Here is a 22,088-nt window from a genome sequence, read left to right on the forward strand (position 1 = left end):
TACATTATTTATAACTAGATACAGACCACAACACCGAATAAAAAAAGAAAGGGATATGGAAAATTAAATATCGCTTTGCTCTCCTATCTGTGTGCAGCTTGGGTTGTTCAACAGAGAGGGGATTAAAATACTCATTCCTGGCCCACGCAATTATTAGGTTCGGCAATTTGTGCTTTATTTACCAAAGCTCAGTAGCTGTGAATGTGTTTGACAAATAAAATAAAATATAAACAGCTAATGTGCTTTAGTGAATTGCACTCAACTCAAATATGGAATATGCAGATGTTGAAGGACCGTGAATAGGCTGAAGGCTAGTTTTGCACCTGGTTAGGTTGTGAAAGAGAAATATTTTTCATCTAGAAAAGCCCTAAACAGATGCCTGACCCCGATAGCCATAAATAAGATTATTGGGCTACATCCAAGGGCACACATTTTTAATTTAGACATCAACAGACCCAGTCACAGCTTTTTTAGCATCTCCTTTAACTCCACTCTAAGAGATAACTCAGAGAGTAAGGTAAATAGTGATAAGGGAAGGGGGGTACTAATGGACTGATATAGAGTTTCAAAACCAAATATAAAATGATTCATGCTATGACAAGACGGTCACATATTAGACCACGTCTTGGTACCCACCGTTTGCTCCTAACCTTTTCCATTTAAAGATCCTAAAATTATTTCAGGCTGAGGACAACCAGACCTAAAGCAAAAAAACACTCTGTCAATCATCATTCTCTTATGGCATTTCAAAATAATTACAAAACACATAGCAAAAAAGTGGACTTCTTTCATGACTATAAAATGATCTTCTGCATTCCGTACAGATGGTCGTGAAGTATCATTTCAGAAGATCGGATATCTAAAAGCTCTTGGTGCATATCTAGCCAAGGACATCATGTCAAGCACATGGTAATGGTAATGTTGGTGCCCGAGGGTCTTCTTGTTCTTTGAGAATCTTTTAGGCAGTCCAGGGATCCATGACAATGATATGATTGACAAACAATTCTTGTGATTGCAAAGTCTTTCTTTGTGTGTTTGCCATTGTCTAAATCCGCAGTTCTATGGTTCCTCTATACAGAGGCCTGAGTTAAAAGGTGCTCTCGATCGAAGCGAGAGAAAGGAGTTCTTCCCAAACGTGAGAGGTGAATTTCTCTAACAGTAAACTCTCGATGAGTTCCTCTGTGATTTGTTTCACATGGGAGGTGCAATCATCCCGGAGATAGCTGCAGTGAAACATAAAAGAGTATAAGCAAACACAAGGCTCAACCAAACAAACACAGAACACCATATAGACAAACCAACACTGTGTTGTACCACCTAGTCCTAAATCAACAACATTCATCCATGCTAGCCAAAGAGGACCTCAGAGCCATTCGTTCTATTAGGCAAGATGGGAATCTCACTTGTCTCTAGGCAAGACAGGTTATAATGTATCCACCTGGCCTTTTAACCCCTGCAAATGTCCTCTCCCAAAACACTAGTGAAGCAGTGAAAGGATGCCAAATCTGTCACCTTTTTTTTTCTTGTGGTTGCAGCAGAACGCTCACTCATGGTCGGTGGTTAAGTTTGGTGTTGATCAGTGCAGCCCAACACTAGGGTACTGCTACTGGCATCTCTTGCAGGACCTATAGGGTGACAATCCCCATCGTGAATCCTTCCACCGACATAAAAGCTTACGGTGTATTGTTAGTGTCATGCATATGAATAATGGGTTCCTTATCGTTAAATGGGATTGTGGTTATCACCCTAGCCTTGCAGTGCTAGGAATCTGACTTGGAGTCCCACCTAAGGGTTTCGTCACACGATCCAAAAACACTAGCAGGATGTGTACGACTGGTTTAGGCATATGAGAGTATGAAGTTTTAGGGAACAGGGAATAATGTCACTGTTTTCTATGAAAAAAAGTGCTAACACAATATAGAGTGATTAAATAAACTACAGAAAAGTGTCAACTTTCCTTTCTATGTATGAAACCAACAAGCACTGACATGTGTCCATTTACACAAAATTCAGACTTTGTATTGGCCACTTATAAATCTTGATTTCTTAGGAATCTTAGAACTATTATTTTCTAGACTACAGCATGCAAATATGAAACAGTGAATATGGAACATATTATGCGGGAATAACACACTGTCAAAAAGACACATATTGATTTCTTACAAGTATTCAAAGATAGGGTAACTTTTTGAGTTTTTATCTCTCTAGGGAAGGTGTCAAACACAAGCCATTTCACTGTAGCCAAAAAAATATCTGTGTTTGAAATGCCTTTTTTTTTTAAACAAAAAAGTAATCAAAGCTAATTTTAGCTCGGGAAAGGTTTGCCGTTTGAGCACATGAATGCCATAATGTAGCAAACGGGGCATGCTAACAGCCTCCGAGCAATCACCTAATTTAAGTAGAGATCAAGGCACTGGCTTAAAGGCACAGGGCAATTTGTTTTGCTGCGGGCTAGTTGGTAAGTGTGCTGGTAAGTGTGCTGGGTATCTTTCGCATAAGTTGTGCAACTAAAAACTCTGTTTTTAACGCATACTTTTAGACAGGGCAATTTGTTTTGCTGCAGGCTAGTTGATAAGTGTGCTGGGAAACATCTGTGTGTTGTAATGGTATAAACCCACGTTGCATTGCTTCATACCGTACACTTTATGTTGGCTCTCCTACCATAATACGACTTATCTTCTTTGAATTGTAAAATCCCTTTTTTTATCCAATAAAAATGTATTTCGGAAAAAAAAAACCCATGGCAGGAATGTTTTTTCCCCATCTACGTCACATTGGTGATTCCCCTTCACTTCCTGTTCTGTACACACAACAGTAAGTTAAAAGAAACACCTCCAAAATTATTTATATCCCCTCAGCATTTCCCATCTATTACTATTCTGGTGACCGTTGTTTTTCCTCACTTTCTGTAAAGCGACAATAGTCACCAGGACAAAAAGAGAGGACAATTCTTCCCACCGGGGACACAGACAACAAAAAAAATCTGACAGGGGTCATAACATTTCCTTATCTTTCCAAAACTATACAAAAAAAGTTTGGCTTTAGCTACACTTTAAGTTTTGAATGGAGCAAAAATGCAATGTCACTTCAAACTAATATTCCTGCCTGCATTCATCGGGAAAAGGCCCCCCTTCCCCCCATGTATCCCATGGCAGGGTTAAAAACCCAGCATCTAATAATTTTTTTAAGGATACGGCCCAAAAATATACAGGTTAGAATCTTTGTAGGCACAGCACCATAACAACTCTAGACTTCCTGCAGTTATATGTTGGTTTAATGTTTGCAGACCAGTGTCCCTTTGCAAATTGCTGTGACATATAGAGAACTCCGTGCCATGTTTAAAAATGTAATCATTCTCACCTGAAAATGAGTACATAGCAAGGGGTGTGGAGCAAGGTGTGATCCCCTACTGGGTCTTTACTGTTGTCTGAGATCCTGCAATGGTGACTTTCCCTCACCTTTAGCATAGCTGTGACAAACTGAACATTGCCATCAGCCTAAAATGTTCTACACAAAAGTAGATTTAACTTATAATACAAGAACTGCTACTATGCATTAATCTCTCTATGTATGGAACATTTTTAATTTGTTCATTTTTTTATTTACATTTTATTTCAACAAAAGACGGCCTGTAAGGCATTCTATTGTAGCTATTTAAAGAAACACTGTCCCACTGCCCATGCAAGCCATACTGACGTAAGAACCCCGCACCCTGACTTTCTTATATTAACCTTACCAGTGCTCCCTGGCCATTTCCTCCCTCACTGCAGCTGAAATGACTGGTGCCGGCAAACCTGCAAAGTTATGATGTCACTCCCACAGTCACAGGATATTGCTCAGGCATAGTAAGTGGCTGTTAGACCTGAGCATTGTCATGGGGAGGAGGCCACATACTCCTCCATACCTGGATGTGCCAAGTATTGTAGCCAGCTGTGAAGGAGGAAGAAATGGTAAGGGAGTGCTGGTAAGGTGAGTATAAGGGGGTTGGGAAAAGGGGTGCCTTTGTAGAGACTCTGTCACTAAGTCTGCATGGGCAAGATGGCAGTAACTCTTTCAGGTTCAGTCCATATGCCATAATAACTCTAGCTTTGGCTGGAGACTTTTGTGAGGAGGCTGTGCGGCTCGCATTGGGTTGCATGGTGAAGATCTACGAGTAGCAGAGACAGGTAAATGTAGGATTTTGGAGGCATGCTGTTGGTGGAGGGGGTTATTTAAAGCATAACTGTGTTAAATTTACAGCTATACTTTAAATATCCTTAAAATATATAACACATAACATAACAAATGACCAAAAACAATTATACTTCATGATAACCAACGTTAACTTATTTCCATTTTTCTACACACTTCCCAATCTCCTGAAAGTGGTTCTGCTTTGTGAAAAGTAAGAAAGTTTCTAGGTGGGTGGGGAGCGATAATTTTGATACCGACTTAACGTTTAGAAATGTTAGATATGTATGTGTCTCTATGACTTGTTCCAGAGTTTATTAACTTCAATAACCTTTATCAACAGAATTATAGTATTCTGGACCTTTTAACTAGTCTTCACTCAGAGCTGTTGATTTTTGTGGCTCTTTTTATAAAAAAATAACTGGGAGAACCAATGAGACTGAAACTGCCATTTTCCTTATACAGGTTAAAAGATGAAATTTCCCATCTGATCGGTTGATGTGGGGAACACCAACATTTTCCCATTGCTCGAAATGGCAAAGCAAGCCCTGATGGAGGTATATGTTACAAAAAACATCTCATCACTCATCAATAGACACGGACAGAACACAGAAACACGACAGGAGCAGAAAATGGGAAGAATTGATCACATACTTCAGGAGAAGGCCAAGCCCTGCAGAGAGCCTGTACTGAGGAACTTGCCAGTGTCCACGAAGGACTGGTCTGATGAGGGAAGACAAAAGGGCAAATTAGTTACCAGGCAAAATACTGGTGATCTCTATAATTAGGGCTTATTCTCTATTATGTCTCTTATTCCACGCTGATGAGGTTTTTAGTGGTTTGTGTCACGCCAAGGTATGAAACTGCCAAATAAACACAATCTAAGTAGATATATGGTTACATAGAAACTAAGTAGCACCAGTGAAAGTTAAAGAATGACTAGAAACTATTGTATCTACTATAGGTTGTATTGTACTCTATAGGTTGAACTCAATGGAGTTTTTTTCAACCTGGCTAACTATGTAACTTTATTAGTTATAGCACAACCATCCTGTTGTTAAATACCACCAACTAAAATGTAAAGGTTTTGGAGAATTAAGTGTAAAGATGTATTTCTGATTTGCGGATTTAGTCCTCTTTGCTACTACAGTCATTTGCTGACTTATGTTAATGCAAGATCTTGGTAACATGTGAACTCATGGAAGCCATTTTTTTTCATGTTTGTGTTAGTTGTTGGTAAAGAAAGCATGAATCAGTAATGACTACTCTTCCCTTCTTCTATAGTATCCAAAAACACATCAGGAAAATGTCTAAAACCACGTGAAACAAATCTAAATTTGGGGACATTAAACTATTATAATTTTGGAGACTGAACCGTTGTTTATCTAACATGTTAGATTACTAAAAGCAGGTGACAATACTGAATTATGAGTTACTACGTGATATAATTATATACACCAGTGAAACATAGGCTGTAATATCATTCAAGTGCCTTATGCATTAAAGCAGAACTGAAAGCAAAACATTTTTTTAAAGTTTTGAATAGAGTAAGGGGGATTATAACTCCTATCAGCTTTTTTTTTTCCACATCTGTGTCCCATTGGGGAGGTTTCCCTTCACTTTCTTTTTCGTAGCCACAACTCAGGTGAGGTAAAAAAGTGAGGGAAATTCCTGGTGGTCAGCAGAGTCACCAGAACTATTGTCTCCATTGGAATATTTCCCATCTCTTCCTGATGACAACCAGACATTTGGAATTTTCTTTCACTCTCAAATAGGGAGGCTGAATCTCACTAATGGGGACACAGACAGCAATAGGAACCTGACAGGTGTTCTAATCCCTCTCCAGAGCTTTGCTCTGTGGGGAATACATATCTCTATGAAGGGGTTTTCCTCTCACCTTGTAGGCTGGTTCCATTGGAACTGGTGCAGGTGGGAGGTGGTGAGGCCTGAGGTCGGACCACAGGGGCAAAGGCGCTCTTTTGTTTGACGGCTGACACCATATTGGCTGGAGAGAAGGAAAAGATTCCAGAGGAACTGCTACAGTTGGATGGGAGGCTGGTGGATGAAGCCATTGTGGGACTAGATGGAACAACTACAAGACAAGTGATTAGAGGTGTCGTTATACATTATCCGAACCATATCAGATCCATTATGTGCGATACAACATACTATATCATATCTTGCATGAGGTATTTAATAATGAATTAATAATAAGTATCATCATCAATAAAATAGCAAACATTGTATCCACTACACAAATATTTTATATTACAGCAGTGATACAAATAAGCTCTAGTCATTACTTATGAATAATTATTATTAGTAAATATTATTAGATAACATTTGAGATTTGCATAAAAGGTTTCAGAGAACTTAGAACAACATGTAATAGTATTTATCATGTTGAAACCAGTTACGTCTTTAAAGTAGGGGTAGGCAAACTCCATTCCTCCTGCTGTGGAGTGCCAAAGTTGGAGTTGGAGTGTCGAAGTTACCGACCCCTGCTGTAAACCTTTGACCTGTAGTATCTGTGTAACAGAAAAAAATATAATCTAACTCAACGCATCTAAAATGTTAATCTTTGAAATGCACAAAAATGAAAACCCAGTGAACATATGCAAATCTTTATATGGGTGTGATTAAGCTCTATACATTTCTACACATCCCTCGTGAAGCATAAACACGTACTGGCATAGGGTGAGTTGGCAGCTGATCCGTTGAGGAAGCTGGGCGATCCAGCGAGATTGGACATGGCTGTGTTTCCGTAGCCGTTCATGCTGGTTGTGACGGAGCTGTAGTTGGATTGCTGGGGGGTGGTGCTGGGGGCGTAGCTGTGGGGCGATACGCTGCTCGTGTTACGGTTGAAGCCTGAGGAGTGACACAAAGAAATCAGATATAATAATAATTTTATTTTCATTCTTTCTAGAACACTTACAAAAAAACTCCAATGTAAATAAAGCAGGACACAATCTTAAAAATCTGTTAAATCAGATATATTTCTCCATGTTTAATGCATGCATGCTAAGTAGTTTGTAAGTATGGCACTTGCAGGTATTTATTACCTTTTACATTGTATACAAAACACCCCCCCCCCCCTCATCAATGTATGCATCTGCTTTCCTTCCAGAAGGGCAGGCATCAGGCATCACGTTCAGGCATCATCCAGGGTCAGCATCTACTTCCTTAGATGCTGGCTCAGAGATGACACAATCCTGTAAATTCGGGTGCTTTTGCAGGTCTTGGCTATGTTACAATATAGATCAGCCCCTGCTGCCGACTCTCAACTTCTGATTTGCTACAAAGTTACAATGTTGCAGTCTGAGAACTGGGGAAGAGGAGACTGGGGAAATGATTTCTCCTGCCTACGTCAGACAAGGCTAAGTCACTTGAATGGAGTTTAAGGATGTTTTTTTAATGGATAAAGTTGATGCTTTTCTGAAAAACCTTTAAAAGGTCCAATTTAGGATAAGAGATACAATATAACCTTGCTGCTATTGGTACTCACATAGCCTAACTTGGTTTATTTAAAAAAGAATCATCTTTATTTAAAACATATAATAAAAATAGTGTCGCAAATCCTCTATGACAATATTCCGTGTAACATGTGAGTGCCATTAAAGTCCATCTGGGTTCTATTGTATCTCTTTATCCTAAATTAAACAAATTATTTGGATGTGGTACAAGCCCACCCTAGTTGGGCAAAAATATTGTTATGGTATTGAAAGGTCCACTTTAAATCACTAAATACAAACAATTAATTGACATTCTTAATTGACTTTTTTTGCTACACGGTAGATGCGATTATGCAGCCTGAAACCCCCTCATACTTCTGACCTCCTACATTGAAGTCAGCTATTCAATCATAAGAGCTAAACTCTGGTGTCACATATAAAATTCAAAATGCTCCATAAATGAAGGATACAAGAGAAGTAATGTATTTATGTACCTATATGTCTTATAACAGAAATCAGTTCTTAATTATTTACATTAGAAAGTGCTGTGACATTCCATCTTACCCTGATTGGTGACTTGTGATGACTCAGAAACATTGACAGCGAGTTGCCCGCTAAAAGAGTTGACTCCCATCATGCTCGGGTGTACAGAGGAGTTGGTGAGGGCAGGAAGTTGGCTGTGGTTCCTTGGAACATTGTACAGAGCTTCAGCAATGTCAGCTGCCCTTTTCAATATAATTTCCTGTGGAAATAAAGTACTCATAGTATCAAATATTCAAATAAAATACATTGTAGCCCTTCCAGCGTAAATAGCCAATGCTCATAATACTTCTGAGAATTCCCCAGCCACTGCTAACCTTTCCCAGCATGCACGGCTTATATGCAGCTTATAGCTTTTGCCATGGCATTTCATACACTAGGAGGGAGGATTTCACAGTTTCCTTTTCTTTATTTAGTAGTTATATATAGGTTTACTTTATGAAATCATAAATATGTGATTTATTTATATTCTGTTGGTATGAAATTGGTATTTTTATGCTAAAAACAGCACATAATGTTTTGCTAGAGTGTAATGAAACATAACAGATCAGCTGGGATTGAAGTCATATGCTGAATTACATTCTAAAGTTATATTTAGCATTGAGGAGAGATGATAAATACAAGTGGCAGGATGAATTGTTTTATTGTATTCACTTATACGGCATCAGTATATTCCACAGCAGTTTACTGAAAACATAAATCCATTCACATCCATGGCTGTGCCTGACTAGCTTATAGCCTATGTCCCTCCAACCGTAAATGGTAGACCTGTATCTACCCGCTGCATATATCGAGAGTCTTCCTGTAAGTATCTTTAAGGAGATTGGGGCAGGAGGAATTGCCTTCAAGACTAAGATGAGGGGGCCTTTCTCATAGCTACAGCCCTGACCACCACTGCCAAATAATGTAATTCCGGCAGGTTAGGGGTTTTTAACTTAAAGCATATCTAACTTCAAAACAAAATGCAATATATATTTCATCCTACCAGTCCTTAGATGTGGTGGCTGCATTAGATTTCATTTCATACACCTGGTAATTTTTCACATAACACACCTTCTGTCACTACGTGTATACTCCAATTACTCCACTGTATCTATGGAGGAAGCCGTGGTTGTCACCCAAACTGGCCTTCAATCATGCATGCCTTTTTTCATCTCCATTATATAGTAGATTGAGGGGACTAGTAGCGTACACAATAAAGGTAAGGATGTTTGTGCTGTATTTTCAGCTCACAGGAAGTACAGGGCATTTCTGGCAAGATCATCATGTATTTTATGTAATTGTTCTCAGCCTGAAAAAAGGAAACTATTGAACCAACCACACCTAAGGACTGGTAAGCTGCAATGTGATACATTTTTGTTTTTAGGTTTAGATATGCTTTAACATTTTAGGTTGGGTGAAGTTTGCATCAGGAGTAAGTTTAGGATTTAGTACGGTAAGTTAAGTAAAACTTATATTTAGCCAATATGTTGTCATTTGTATTTTTGTGCATTTAAGAGATTTTCCCTAATTTCCTGTCCCGGTGGCACTGGGACAAAAACTGAGGCACGATGTTGTCACAGGGAGAAAAAGGCACAGCCAGCAATAAAACAAACTCAGAAGATCTAGGCTTCAACACTCTACCTAAAATGTGTTTCTTTTTGTCTCTTTTACAATCATTTCCTGTCCTGCCAGAATGTAAGGGGGATCCAGAGATGTCAATAGAAATTTGGCATAGGCTCTAACTCTTTTTAATTCTATGAAAAACCAAATAAACATTTTCAGCTGAAGTTTGGCCTTTGAGGTTGAGTGTAAGGCTACATTCACACGGGGACTTCTGGGATTACTGGGGCAAGAACCTATGGATTCATGTTGCAGAAATTAAAGCTGTCCGTTTTCAGATGCGGCCACTGTGCCCATTGAAGTAAATGACCGGGTGACAGCGGCTGCATCTGTGATACCATTACAAGCGGTTTCGGATAGACTGTCACTGAACACAGGAAAATCAAAGGGGCTGAATGGAAACTTTTCAGGTGAACTGCCACCACTGTTTGGGTATTCTGACAGCAGCACACCTGCTGCTTCCAGAATACAATAGCCCAGCGGGAGATTTGTCCATCCATACTGTTCAGAGTGTATGGAGGAATCTGTTACATTTTTTTTATTCAGCCTGCAGGTTGAGTGAAAACAATATCACAGTGTATGGCCAGCTTAAGTGTTAAGTGTGGAGGTTAATGTGAAGTGATAAGGTCAGGATATATGATAGTACTTAATATAAGGAAAGGAGGAGGCTTGTGAGAACAGAAAGTTTTACATTTTATCATCCCTAAGAGTCTTGTGGTGGGCTCCTTAGCTTATATACTGTATATATAGTATATAACTGTGTAATTGTGTATATATTCTGTATATACATTTATATATGCACATAGAGTATATGTCTTAATTTGAGCACTCGCATATATTAGATTAGCACAATGCTTTAAAGGGCTCCTTGGCGTGGCAGTGTGGATCAGTGAAGACCTCAATTTTTAGAAACAGTTCATAGTAAAGTGCTTTTTGCAGGCTAGCTGGACCAAGTACTCTGGATACTTGTTTTGTTCATTTACATTTACTTGAATCAACTTTTCTCTGCTAGTTACAAACTGATTTGAACAGCCACCACCTTTTGTTTTTGCTAGTTTGGGTGGAAAATAATTACCCTACCAGAATGTTTCTGGAATTTGGCAGATAATCAGAACATCTACTAGAAGCCCATGAAAAGGTGAAGAAAGACCATACAAATCTATACATGAAGTATCCCTGGTGGGAATCAAACCCAGGATCAGACCTATGCTTCATCACACATTGAAACCTCACCTTAATTAGGAACAAGCAGGTATAGGGACAGTATGCCACAGCATGGTACGTCACCACTGTTATAAACAGCCATGCAGGATTACTTTTTTGGACTGTGCTACAACTGTTACAAAGTTTAATGTTATACGTTACCTGATTATTGTGTGGCATCCCGTACAGTGCCTCCACCAGATCTGCTGCTCTCTTCAGAATGACCTCCTGCAAGAAAAGACAGGCAACAATAAACATTCATCTATCTATAGATTTAAAGAATAATGGACATACTTTATACAAGTGCCTTAAAGAAGCATGTGGCCACTACAGTGTCCTTTAAAAGTAAAGACTGCTTTGTCCCATAGCGATCATTTAAGACAATTTTGCCAAATCAGCTCCCAGCCAATGGTGATTTCCATAGGTGTGGTCCTGGTACTTGTCTTTTAGTGATGAAGGCTTTAGTGCATTTATGAAGGGAATGAATAATTTTTTCAATGTCTCTTCTGATAGATATGCATGAAAACTCATTTTGATGCAAATAATCTTAACACGTAGTGTAATCGTGCCCTTCAGATCTCGGTAAGTACAGATCGGCAGAGGGAGAGGGTGGTGGTGGAATCAGTTAGGTCAGGGGTGAGGAGCAAAAAAGATAAGTGCACTTTTTTAGAATGTGCAATTATTCTTTAAAGCGAAATACAAGACCAAAAATACTCACCTGCTCTTCAGGGAGGCGTTGTTCATGAGCTTCCTCATTGGCACTGACAGCTTTTTCCTGGCTTCTTTTGGGTGTGCGGTCTTCAGCCATCTTGATTGGCTGGCAGGAGAATGATATAACTCCTATGCATGCACACGGGAGTTCACTCATTTTGCCACCAAGGTATGCTGACTATGTTCTGCTGTGCACATGCAGGAAAAAAAAAGGGATTTCTTCTTGCATTGCATCTTGTTGCAGCAAATTGCATGAACATGGACAAGTGTGAATAGGCCCTCAGAGTTTTAAATCAGAGTTCTTCTTTAGGACGCTGCAGGTTCAGGACAGGCAAATTGACTGAGATTTAAGTTATCAAAAAAAGTTAAGGAAGATAGGAAGGGAAAAATTACTGCCTTTCCCCAAAAAGCAAATTGTTATTATTCATTTCCGTGAAATTTCTCATCAGAAAATTGAGATCTAATTGCATTCATTTTGCTGTCACCATAAACCTTTTGCAAACTCTCAGATGACACGCTTTTACATGCGTATTAGCATTTCTTCAATTTAAAATTCTGCACCGTATGAAGATGAATTGCCTGGCAAGCCACGGGAACCAGTCTGGGAGAGGCGGGAGTAGTGTCTAACTGGGGGGAGAACCATTTGGTCCGGGTTCTTTTGTTGCTTTCAACCGAAGCCCAAATTTAACCCTTCTCAAACACCAGACAGAGAAACGACTCTCCTATTGGACTGTTGGCCTGTCTGTATGCACTCAGGAGACAGGTCACCAAAACTAACTTCCAAATCCAAGTGTCTCTTTGGGAGTTACTGTCTCTCTTTTGAAACCAAATCCTTCTGTCATACAATTAATTAAAAATGAATATCCTTATAACTGTCAGGTGTTAATTTTGCACTAAAATTTTCATCCTACCTTCAAATGTGGATCTATATTTTTTAGAGCTAGTATAGGAAAATAGTTTGCATGCATAGTTCAGGCCACACACCGAACTTTGCATGCATTGTAGGGAAGAGGCGGGTCCTGGAAGGACAAGCAGCCGATTGCTGGTCACCTGGAACGATGCTGTTTGTTAGAACTTATAGTGAAATGATTGGTGAAAAAAGAACCGGTTGGTATAAAGTAGATCTAAAACCAATCACTGATGCTGCCATTAAGGTCCATGTTCAGACCCTTCCTGTTATATGGTGACAACTGTCTGCCAGTTGTGGTCCTGGGCTGTCACCTTGTCACACATGCCCCTCGTGATTACAAGCGACCGTGCCCACACACATCACAAAGGCAAGCTTCACTGTAAACTAATCCTAAACAATGATGTGCGGCTCATGCTGGATTGAGTGCTTGTAGATAGGAAGCGTATGCAAAGAGGATGCAAGTCAGCAGCACTGAGATGCAAAAAAACAAGAAAAAAGTTTTAAAAAAAAGTTTTTATGAAAAAAATATGGCAACTTTTTATGATACACAGAGCTTTAAAGTTTTTACATCTACTTTAACCCTTTTGGCATATTACCTCCCAATGGAGTTTGTAATTGATAGTTTGACAATGGTGCAATAGGACAGAAGTTGTCCTTTGTTTCCAGAAAATCAGGAGATATGGGTCAATTGTGTCATAAGATCTGCCACCCAGTTCCCCAGTGAAATGCTGAGGTCATACTGCTTGAGTCAGTGACCCAGAACAAGCATGTAGCCAGTGAATTAAGTGTACAGTCAGTACTCTCTGCTCGATGTCAGTTACTCTGAAAGTATTGAAGCCACTGAATCAGCATAGCAGCCAGGCATCTAGCAGGTCAGTAGAAGCAACTTATATATTTCTCACGTCCTGTCTACCGATAAGAGAACTGCCCTTCTATGACCACCTTCATTTTAGCATGATTTTTTCTTATTCCTGCCACTTTAAAATTAAAAAAATATCCATTTAAATTCCCTCAGTGTTCTTTTCGGGAATTACCTAATGACCTTTCTAATGTAAAAAGCAAAAGCAAATCACATGCCTGAAGGGTTCCCTTCTATCTTTAAGTTTGATCAGGGTGTGTGTGTGTGCGAGACAGGTCCTCTTCCATTCAGACACACCTGAACGGTCTTGTATTGAGTGTTTTCTCAGTGACTGGCAGAGCGACGGCATTCACCTAACATCAAAGTGAGCCTGAGTTTGCTAGTGGGCTTATAAAATAAGCCATACAAATTTGTAATATGCATAAGCTCGCTTGAATTACTTTTTAATTAACAACACGTAATGGAAACATTACAGAAACATAATGGGGATTGTCCTGTTTAGGCTATATGTTTTTGATCTATAGCTATATGCTATTATCAATATGACTTATCCAGCCTCGGGAAGCAAGTCAGAGCCATACTGACAGTGATGCGAGGAATCAGACTCTGTTAAACTCAATTGAAAACTGTTGAAATGTAAGGAGACTGATGTTATCAGCAAAAATATACACAAGGCAAGGTATTTTCCCATGTAATCCTATGCATCCCATGGGAGAAGGAGGGCCAGCGCTGTGAGTTAGTCATGGCTCTACTGCATTGCACAATGGTTGTCACCCAGTGGACAAGGAGGGAAGAGCACAGAAAAGAGCTAATCAAATGCTGCTGCTCCATCATTGTCCAATCAAGGGCTGGGCAGGAGAAGTCATAAGGAAGGAGAACTTCAGCACTCAAGTTTCCCTTTCGCCACACAGAGGGACAATGATTTCAGAGAAATGGTGCTGAACTGGGTACATACAAGATGCTTGTAGCAATGAGTAATATAGAACATTCATGAAGCATATAAACAAAATCGTGATTTTTGCCTACTTAAAAGAAGAACTGCAGGAGGTTTAAATCGTAACCCCAGCTAAAATAAAGAGAATTACATTAATTGTCCATTTGAGTAAAAATACTTTTTCAGCAATACTCATTTAAAATCCGAAGATGTCCTCTGTCAGTCTTACAGTGTCATTCAACCCACTTCCACTGATCCCTGGCTTCAGCGGCAGCGTCATTTATGGCAGCCTTGGCTCACTGAACTACTGTACTAATTGTGCTTACATGTTACACAGGACCGTCCACTACTGCAGGAAAGGAGGGAGGGACCTATGACATCAATGGACTGGCCTGAAGGCCCTTGAAATTAAGGTGTGTGTCCTCAGGGTTCCATTGGAGCCCCTTACCTGACTTATGAACTCCTAAACAAGTGCCCAAAGAATGCCCCTAAATCTAAATTTAGGTTCCAACTACAAATCCCCAGGGCAGCAAACTATAGCCTAGGCCTGGAGAACCCCCAGACTCAATCTTGCTGAGACCGAAAATAGAGTTATGCAACCTATGATACTTGAAAAAACCTGAGGACTACCATACTAGATAGTATTTCTAAATACACCAGAGTTTTTTAACCCTGTATAGACAAATACCTACCCGTAGGCTTTGATCAAACTGCTTTGGAACCATGAAACAGCTCTCTTTAGCTAATAGATCACCAGATGTCCATCAACATCCTATTCACAAGGGAAAATGCCCCTGGTAAGGAGCTCCCGGATCTGCTCCCCTTTACCAACCCCCCTTCCATCCCGTTATTTAACTTTATCACTGTTTTGGTATGTATGCATCATGAAAGCTTGTTGCATACATAATTGCTCAAGACATTGTCAACCACTGGATTTGCCACCAGTCATTTTTCTACACTGAATGCTGTCTTACCAAATGTTCCTAATATACATAAGTTGTTATCCCATTTTTTTTTGAAATTAATAAAAACAATGAATAAGAAAATCAACATGACAGTTTGTCAGTTTAGACAGGAGAAAGCTGTTAGAGGAGTCCTGGGTTTCCTGGCCTGTGCAGCATGTAGAAGGTCCCTATGTGAGGATTGGAAGGTAACAGATGAAGTAATCCTTGTATATATATACATATATCTTTACTTAAAACTACTTCAAAAGAATTCAAATTACTTAAGCATGTTAAAGCAAAGGTTGTATGAGATTGAAGTAGTTGGGTTCACATTTTATTTAACCTTCTAGCAAGTTTTGTGATAGGGGAAGGAAGCTGAAGCAAGAGGAGTCCCACACAAACAAATGGAGAATAATTATATTATTAAACCAGAGAGTTCTCCTTTAATTCTGAGAAGGACGGACTGGAACATGCCGTAGTTTTGTAAAGTTAACCAGCGACGCCTGGCCTGGTGCCCCGGAGTAGAGTGATCAGAAAATTACAGCCCCTCCGTGTCACTGCACTCCCGGTAGGGGATCAAGCCTCAGGCGTGTTTGTGTTCAGAATCTAATATATTGCCTTTCAATCAGAGGAAGGAGGTGAGGTTCGCACAGGCAAAACATGCCGACTGGGTCAGAAAAGCAATAAAGATTTTTGCAGAGCTGTCCAAGGTGCTAAATTCCCTCAATAATGGGATTGGCACTCTACAGTTAACCTCTCATTTACTGGCGGACGGGGAGGCCCGCCCCAACCGTTGCCGCCTGTGTACCTTGAAATGTATATTTTATGGCATTATGTTAGTGAATGGAGAGGGCAACATTGCCGGAGCAATTTCATGTTTAAAAGCGAGTCGTAATATTTATAGCACTTTGCATTTGGCGAGAAGATGAAGGATCGGCCGCCGTGCGTTAACCTCACAATTACCAAAGGTGATTTCCCTACCAAGTCGTTTAGTCAGTACGATGCTGGAAGGGACATAAGTTCCATTACTATTTATTTACTGCTACAGAAAGTTCTAGAAAATGCGCTGAATGTATTTGGGAGCTCCGGGTCGTTTTTTTCTCCTTTCTGCCTGCCGCTTAGATGGTTAATGACTGCTTTTTATTTGCGCTGCTTTTCAGGAACGTGAGAACGTATAAATACAATGCATCTTACCGCATATGCTCTCGCTCCCACCCAACAGGCATAAGTAATAAATAAAATGTTTTTTTCCTTTGCCTGTTTCCATCAGCTTGCAGAATACAATAAACACAGCTGTTTTACATCACAGCTAGAAGGGGTGTTATGAAACTTCCAATCACATGCTTAAAGGGGATGTAGAAAATCCATGAATAAGTGTAAAAATAAATACAGATACGCAGATCTGGTTAAAGTAAAATGTTCATTTGTAAAACAAAAAGTTAAACCTGAGTAGTGCTCTGACTTTCTAATGTTGCCATGAGATTTTGCTAAAGTGAATTATATTAGAGTACACGTAGATAGAAACCCTAACTGACTGACATGTAGATTGCCTGATGGATTTGTCAATTCTGCCCCTTATATTAAACGTCCCTATCAACACATGAACTTCTACAGTCACAGCCAGTGGAGTATCTAGGGTATGGCAGGCAGGGCACGAGCCCTGGGCACCACTTTAGGTGGGGTGCTGAGTAGAGTTGCCACCTTTTCTTTCAGCGAAACCCGAACACTCTAGCGACGTGTGGGAATTTTTTTGGGAGAATGAGTCGCAGCTTATTCATATGTAAATAGCGCCACCCATTCATATGTAAATATCACAGTCAAGACCATTTTCAGTAGGGGGCCAGTAGCCCCAATCTTAATTCTGGTTGCCCCTGTCTGCCTGACATCATGTGTCTGGATTTTAGCTGCCATAAAACCCGGACACAGCATTCAAAGCGCAGACTGTCCGGGTGGATCCCGGACAGGTGGCAACCCTAGCGCTGAAACAGTTAGGGAGAATGGCATTTTTTGCCCCTTTAGTTAAGTTGTGCTCCATTCAGATGGCCAGTTAGCCCATACTCGCAGTGACAGACAGTGCAGCCCATCACTGCTCTCACATGTAAACAAAGAGTTGGGGCAGAAAGAAGAAGTTACACTAAACAGGTCTCCTCCCCTACCAAACAGGGCTGTGCTGTGTGGCTGATTTGTGTAAATCTCAGGACTGGATTGACAGAAATACAAATCTAGTAGCTGTTTGCCTGTAGTTCAGCTTCAAAATATCCATCTTTGATTTGTCTGTATAATATGCAGGGGAACTCCATTAAATTATACCTGACACTAATACAAAAAACAAACAGCCATCCGGCGTCACTAACCAATTTTTACTGTAGAAGAGAAGTGACATTGTTAATCGATGAGGGGCATCACTGAGTCATACAGCAGACATCTTTGTGGGTAGAAACAATTCCCGAAGAACTACTGACATCACCTTCAAATGAATCACCATCTATATTAATTCAGTTGAAAGTGTAGAGTGCAGTAGCATTTTGTTTTTTGTGTTTACCACAATATTGGCTTTCTGTCCGTTCACTAGACTTGTTCCTTTTTGCATAGCTGAGGTAAAGAAATTGTCCACATGACTGAAAATGTCTGAAAGAAGAACTGCATGTGATACCCATAATGACCAATCAGATTTTTAATGTCATTCCATTCCACTATACAGCACTAGGACTGGTCACTGTGAGCTTACCTCACCTCCCGCACCATGGGGGTCAGTGTGTCGTGGTAGTCTTTAATTCAGGGTTAGGCAACCGTGGCCCTCCAGCTGTTGTGGAACTACAAGTCCCGTAAGGTATTGCAATGATGCAGTAGCAGTAGCTGAGACTTGTGGGCTAGATCAATAAGCGCATAGGATGAGGTTCAGATGGAAAAGTGATCTAATTATGTCGAAACGAGTGAGGAATTTCCAACATTGCCCTCACCTGCTTGAGATAAAATGCCAGGGCTGCACTGCTTATGGTGCACGCACATGTAGATTTTCCATCAGATTGTGCGGCCCCAGCTGATGTTGTCATATAACTGCAGTATCATGGGGTCACATCATGGACCTGTGGTCACAAATACTGTACACATCCCTAGGATACACCGCTCGGGGGGCTCTATAAGATCAAACAATATAAAGTGTGGCAAACCACATGTGTTCATAAGATTGGGAAGTCTAACCAAGACACAATGTTAATACAGGCAGTCCCCGAGTTACAAACATCCGACTTACATACGACTCCTACTTACAAATGGAGGCTATTACTGCACAGCAGGGGGTCCCAGGCTGCAGCCAAAGTGTACCGTGCAGCATTTCAGTAATTCGACTTTCAGAACTATGCTAAGCAACAAGTAACATTACTCATGCATCCACAAACAAGGAACGCTACTGCTTACTAAAGAATCTGCCAGGGGGGATCCGGTTCTGTATCATCATTTTCAGTTCAGGTAGTTCTATCCTGAGCATGATAGTTGTAATCTTTCTCTGGTGTGTGCAGGGCTGGATTTGCTCCCCCTGCCGCCCCAAGGCCAGGTTTCCGCAATGCGCCCCCTCCCCGGCAAACAACCCCACCCCCAATCAACGGTGAATGGCATGGGCGGCAGGGTTAGTTCAAATTTTTTATGGTGTCTTTATTTTTGCTTACTTTTTTATCACTTTTTAATTTTTATTTATTTTTTACATTTTTAGCTTAGTGTGTCTTTAAGTCACATGACCAGACTGATTTAATCAGTCACAACCTTTCCTCCATGTAGCATAGTCTTAAAGTGTAGATGAGCGAAATGTAGAAAACATCAGAAATGTAGAAGGTAGGGCTGACACCACATGCTTTGGAATTCTAAGCTGTGTTGACCTGTCAAAGAGGAAGGTGAGAGCACTATATTCCTGGCACATCAGTGGTTATTTTTATGTACTTGCAGTGTATCGTAAGTGATAAAACATGGGGAAATGCGCATGTATTCCAGCGATGCATTAAATGTTTTTTTCCCCCTTGATATTTTAAGGGGTTCATTTATACGCATCTTGCTGGGCTATAACCGGGCTGAAGCCATTCACATGGCACTAGCGCCCCTAGATAGCCCTGGCAACTATAGGATTTCCTATACTTGTCAGCGCCATCTAGGGGCACTAGTGATATGCGAACGGCATCCGACCAGTGGAACGGCATCCGACCAGTGGAACGTCTAGAAATGAACCCATAACACTTTCTCCATCTGTCGAAAACAGGATTGATATTGGGCATTTCACCACATACAAGAACGTTTAGTTGTTCTGCAGCAGGGATGGATTAAGAGCATCATGGGCCTGGTGCTGTTAGTCGGTCGGAAGAGAAGCAGCAGAGGAGGCTGTCTAATTAGGTGGCTGCTCACTCCTCGCTGGGGCCCTGTGGGGGCCCCAGCGAGTGGTCGCCTAATATGCTTGATTAGAGAGCTGCCAGTGCCTCTGCCTGATTGTGTTCAGCGGAGCCGACTTGGACTGCCACCCGTCATACGAAGGCGATCAGGGCCGGCTGGGCCTATTTTCAGTGGTGGGCCTGGATCTGGTGCTCCTGTAGCCCCTATGTTAATCTAGCCCTGCTCTGCAGATATATACAAGAAAAGTGCACAAGTAATGCTTTGTGTGAAGGTGTTGGTGAATCTTCGACTGAATCATGATATGAACGTTTCATATTTATCACTGACTCAGTGGCATTCTCTGAAGAGTGGGTGTGAGGAGTTATCATCTGACTCTATCCAATAGAATATTATAACCAGTGAAAAATGACTGTAGCCAATTCTTTGTTGCACAAATAAAATATCACCACAAAAAAATGTAAAGAAAAAAAATGTCATCCCCAAAAAGCTTCATTTCTGAGACACTGCAAATGATTTGATTGATAATGTGTCCTTCAGACTGCAGTTGGAGAAGAGGCTGTAAAACAATGTTACTGAATTGTCACTCTTTATGGGTGTGTATAACCTAACCACAGAGTGCCTTTGATGGACATAGCAAGGAATACGTGACTAGTTTAGGTGTTCTCAGGTTCCTGGCAAGAAAATGGTTTTACAGCAAGGGAACAAATCAAAATCCCTAGCAGTCAGGTTGTGTCCTCCATATATATTTCCATGCTAAATTTTGAAGTTTCACAAGGCTTTGAAAATATAAACAGACCACAAAGAAAAGGTTGACCATATGGCCACCAAGTAAAGTGTATAATTTCATAGGCCCAGAATGACCACTCTAATTTTAATAGGGGTTTTGAGATAAGAACAGTATATGATGTGCTCCACTACCTAAAGTGCTTGAGTTTACTTGTGTTGGGTGGTTCAATAGTGATTTTTAAATTCATTAAATAAATAATTCTGGAAACAAGAAACATTTGTAAAATTTCTGATTTACAATTAGAAGCAGGAACTTTAGTATGGAAATTATGTGTACATCCCAGTGTTAAGTAAATAGATAAACTGTTCTTAAAACTGGGAACTGCAAACGATCCAGCGGTGTCTGCATGTGGGTGCACGGGTCCATAGACTTACCTTGCGTCTCTGCTCGTCTCCCGTCCGAAAATCCGAACTGCGCATGCGCCCGCCCAAGATGCTATGCTGCAGCCCGAGCAGTTTTGTTTTCTCGGATGGGAGCGCGCAGCGAAGACGGGCTAAGTGTAAACTGCTGTTAAAGCGTTTTTAAAAAACTTTTTGCATATATCTACTGCTTGCTAGCAGTAGATATATGCAAAAAAAACGGAGGGTTTAGAAACCCTTTAACTGTAGCTACACTATCCTATTATACAGGAGCAAGCAAAGGAAATTATATTATTTGCAAAAGGGATTACTGTTGTTCTCCCCTATGACATCATCTTTGAAAATGAAGTCATCAACACAAGTTCACTAAAATAGATATTAAGCATTTTCGCATTGAGCTAGAATTTCCTCAACCAGTGTATTTGAACAGCAACAATGGTGGCAGCACATAACTGTACCACTGGGGGGCACTGTGGCCCCAGGTGGCAGCCCAGTTGGTGGAGATTGTAAACTCACTTAGGGTAATATTTACAGAAAAACAGGCGTTAAATATAGTTTTATATGTCCTGAATGTATAAAGGAAACCCACTAAATGCTATTTGGACAAGACTGGGCCCTAAGCTTTGAAATGAATGATTTGCTCTCTGATATTATCAAGTTCCGATGTCTGTCCTACTCTGCAAGCTGCTCCCTTCCATCCCTGCTGCTCAATTACTGTCCCGCCTGCAATAATAGACTTGTAAGAGCTGTTCCTTCGATCGGCTGGCCTGTGCACAGCTGCCTGGGACAGATGACTTTACAATGATGGATCACACAGCATAGCCATGGTGCTGAGCTCTCCGCCCTGGGGAGAGACACTAATGAGCCAAAGCTCAGCTTCCAGCCAAGGAAAGGGATCAGCAGCTAAACTGAGCCCTGGAGGTGTCTGTCTCAAAAGACTCCACAGCACGAGCAGGTGGAAGAGTACAGATTTCTCTTGGTAACTTAGCTGATGTAGAACTGTCTGACCAGTAAGTGGAGAACTGGCAAATTCTTCCTTATTCCCTTGATGGCAACAGTAATGGTCTAAAAAGCAACAGAAATGACACAGGAATGGTCAGGAAATCTCAGAACCAGTCATATTCTGGGTGGGTTTAGGCTAGCTATGTACTGCATGATTCACATGAGGTCAGCTGCTCAAGCTCAGACAAAATAATGTCCACAGACTAAACTTCCCACCAACACAAGTTGCACTATGAAGGCT

At 40.7% G+C, this 22,088-nt stretch overlaps 1 protein-coding gene across 8 annotated transcripts in view; it reads right to left on the reverse strand.

Annotated features, from left to right (window-relative positions):
• Nucleotides 1-515: 515 nt before the first annotated feature.
• The window catches only part of EBF1 (early B-cell factor 1), a 329,738-nt gene continuing 308,165 nt past the window's right edge, over nt 516-22,088 (reverse strand). For 5 of the 8 annotated variants that reach the window (XM_018564148.1, XM_018564145.1, XM_018564147.1 and 2 more), the window contains 5 exons: nt 11,130-11,195; nt 8,187-8,364; nt 6,859-7,038; nt 6,068-6,262; nt 516-1,223 (listed from right to left, as the gene is read on the reverse strand). In XM_018564148.1, coding sequence (XP_018419650.1) covers nt 1,192-1,223; nt 6,068-6,262; nt 6,859-7,038; nt 8,187-8,364; nt 11,130-11,195 — 651 coding nt within the window. In that variant the 3' untranslated portion in view covers nt 516-1,191. Of the gene's footprint in view, nt 1,224-4,824; nt 4,894-6,067; nt 6,263-6,858; nt 7,039-8,186; nt 8,365-11,129; nt 11,196-22,088 lie in introns of all 8 variants that reach the window. The other 3 variants (XM_018564141.1, XM_018564142.1, XM_018564149.1) reach the window with 2 other exon arrangements.

This window comes from Nanorana parkeri, unplaced genomic scaffold, assembly GCF_000935625.1.
Source record: "Nanorana parkeri isolate BGI_ZX_2015 unplaced genomic scaffold, ASM93562v1 scaffold729, whole genome shotgun sequence".
Lineage (NCBI taxonomy): Eukaryota > Metazoa > Chordata > Amphibia > Anura > Dicroglossidae > Nanorana > Nanorana parkeri.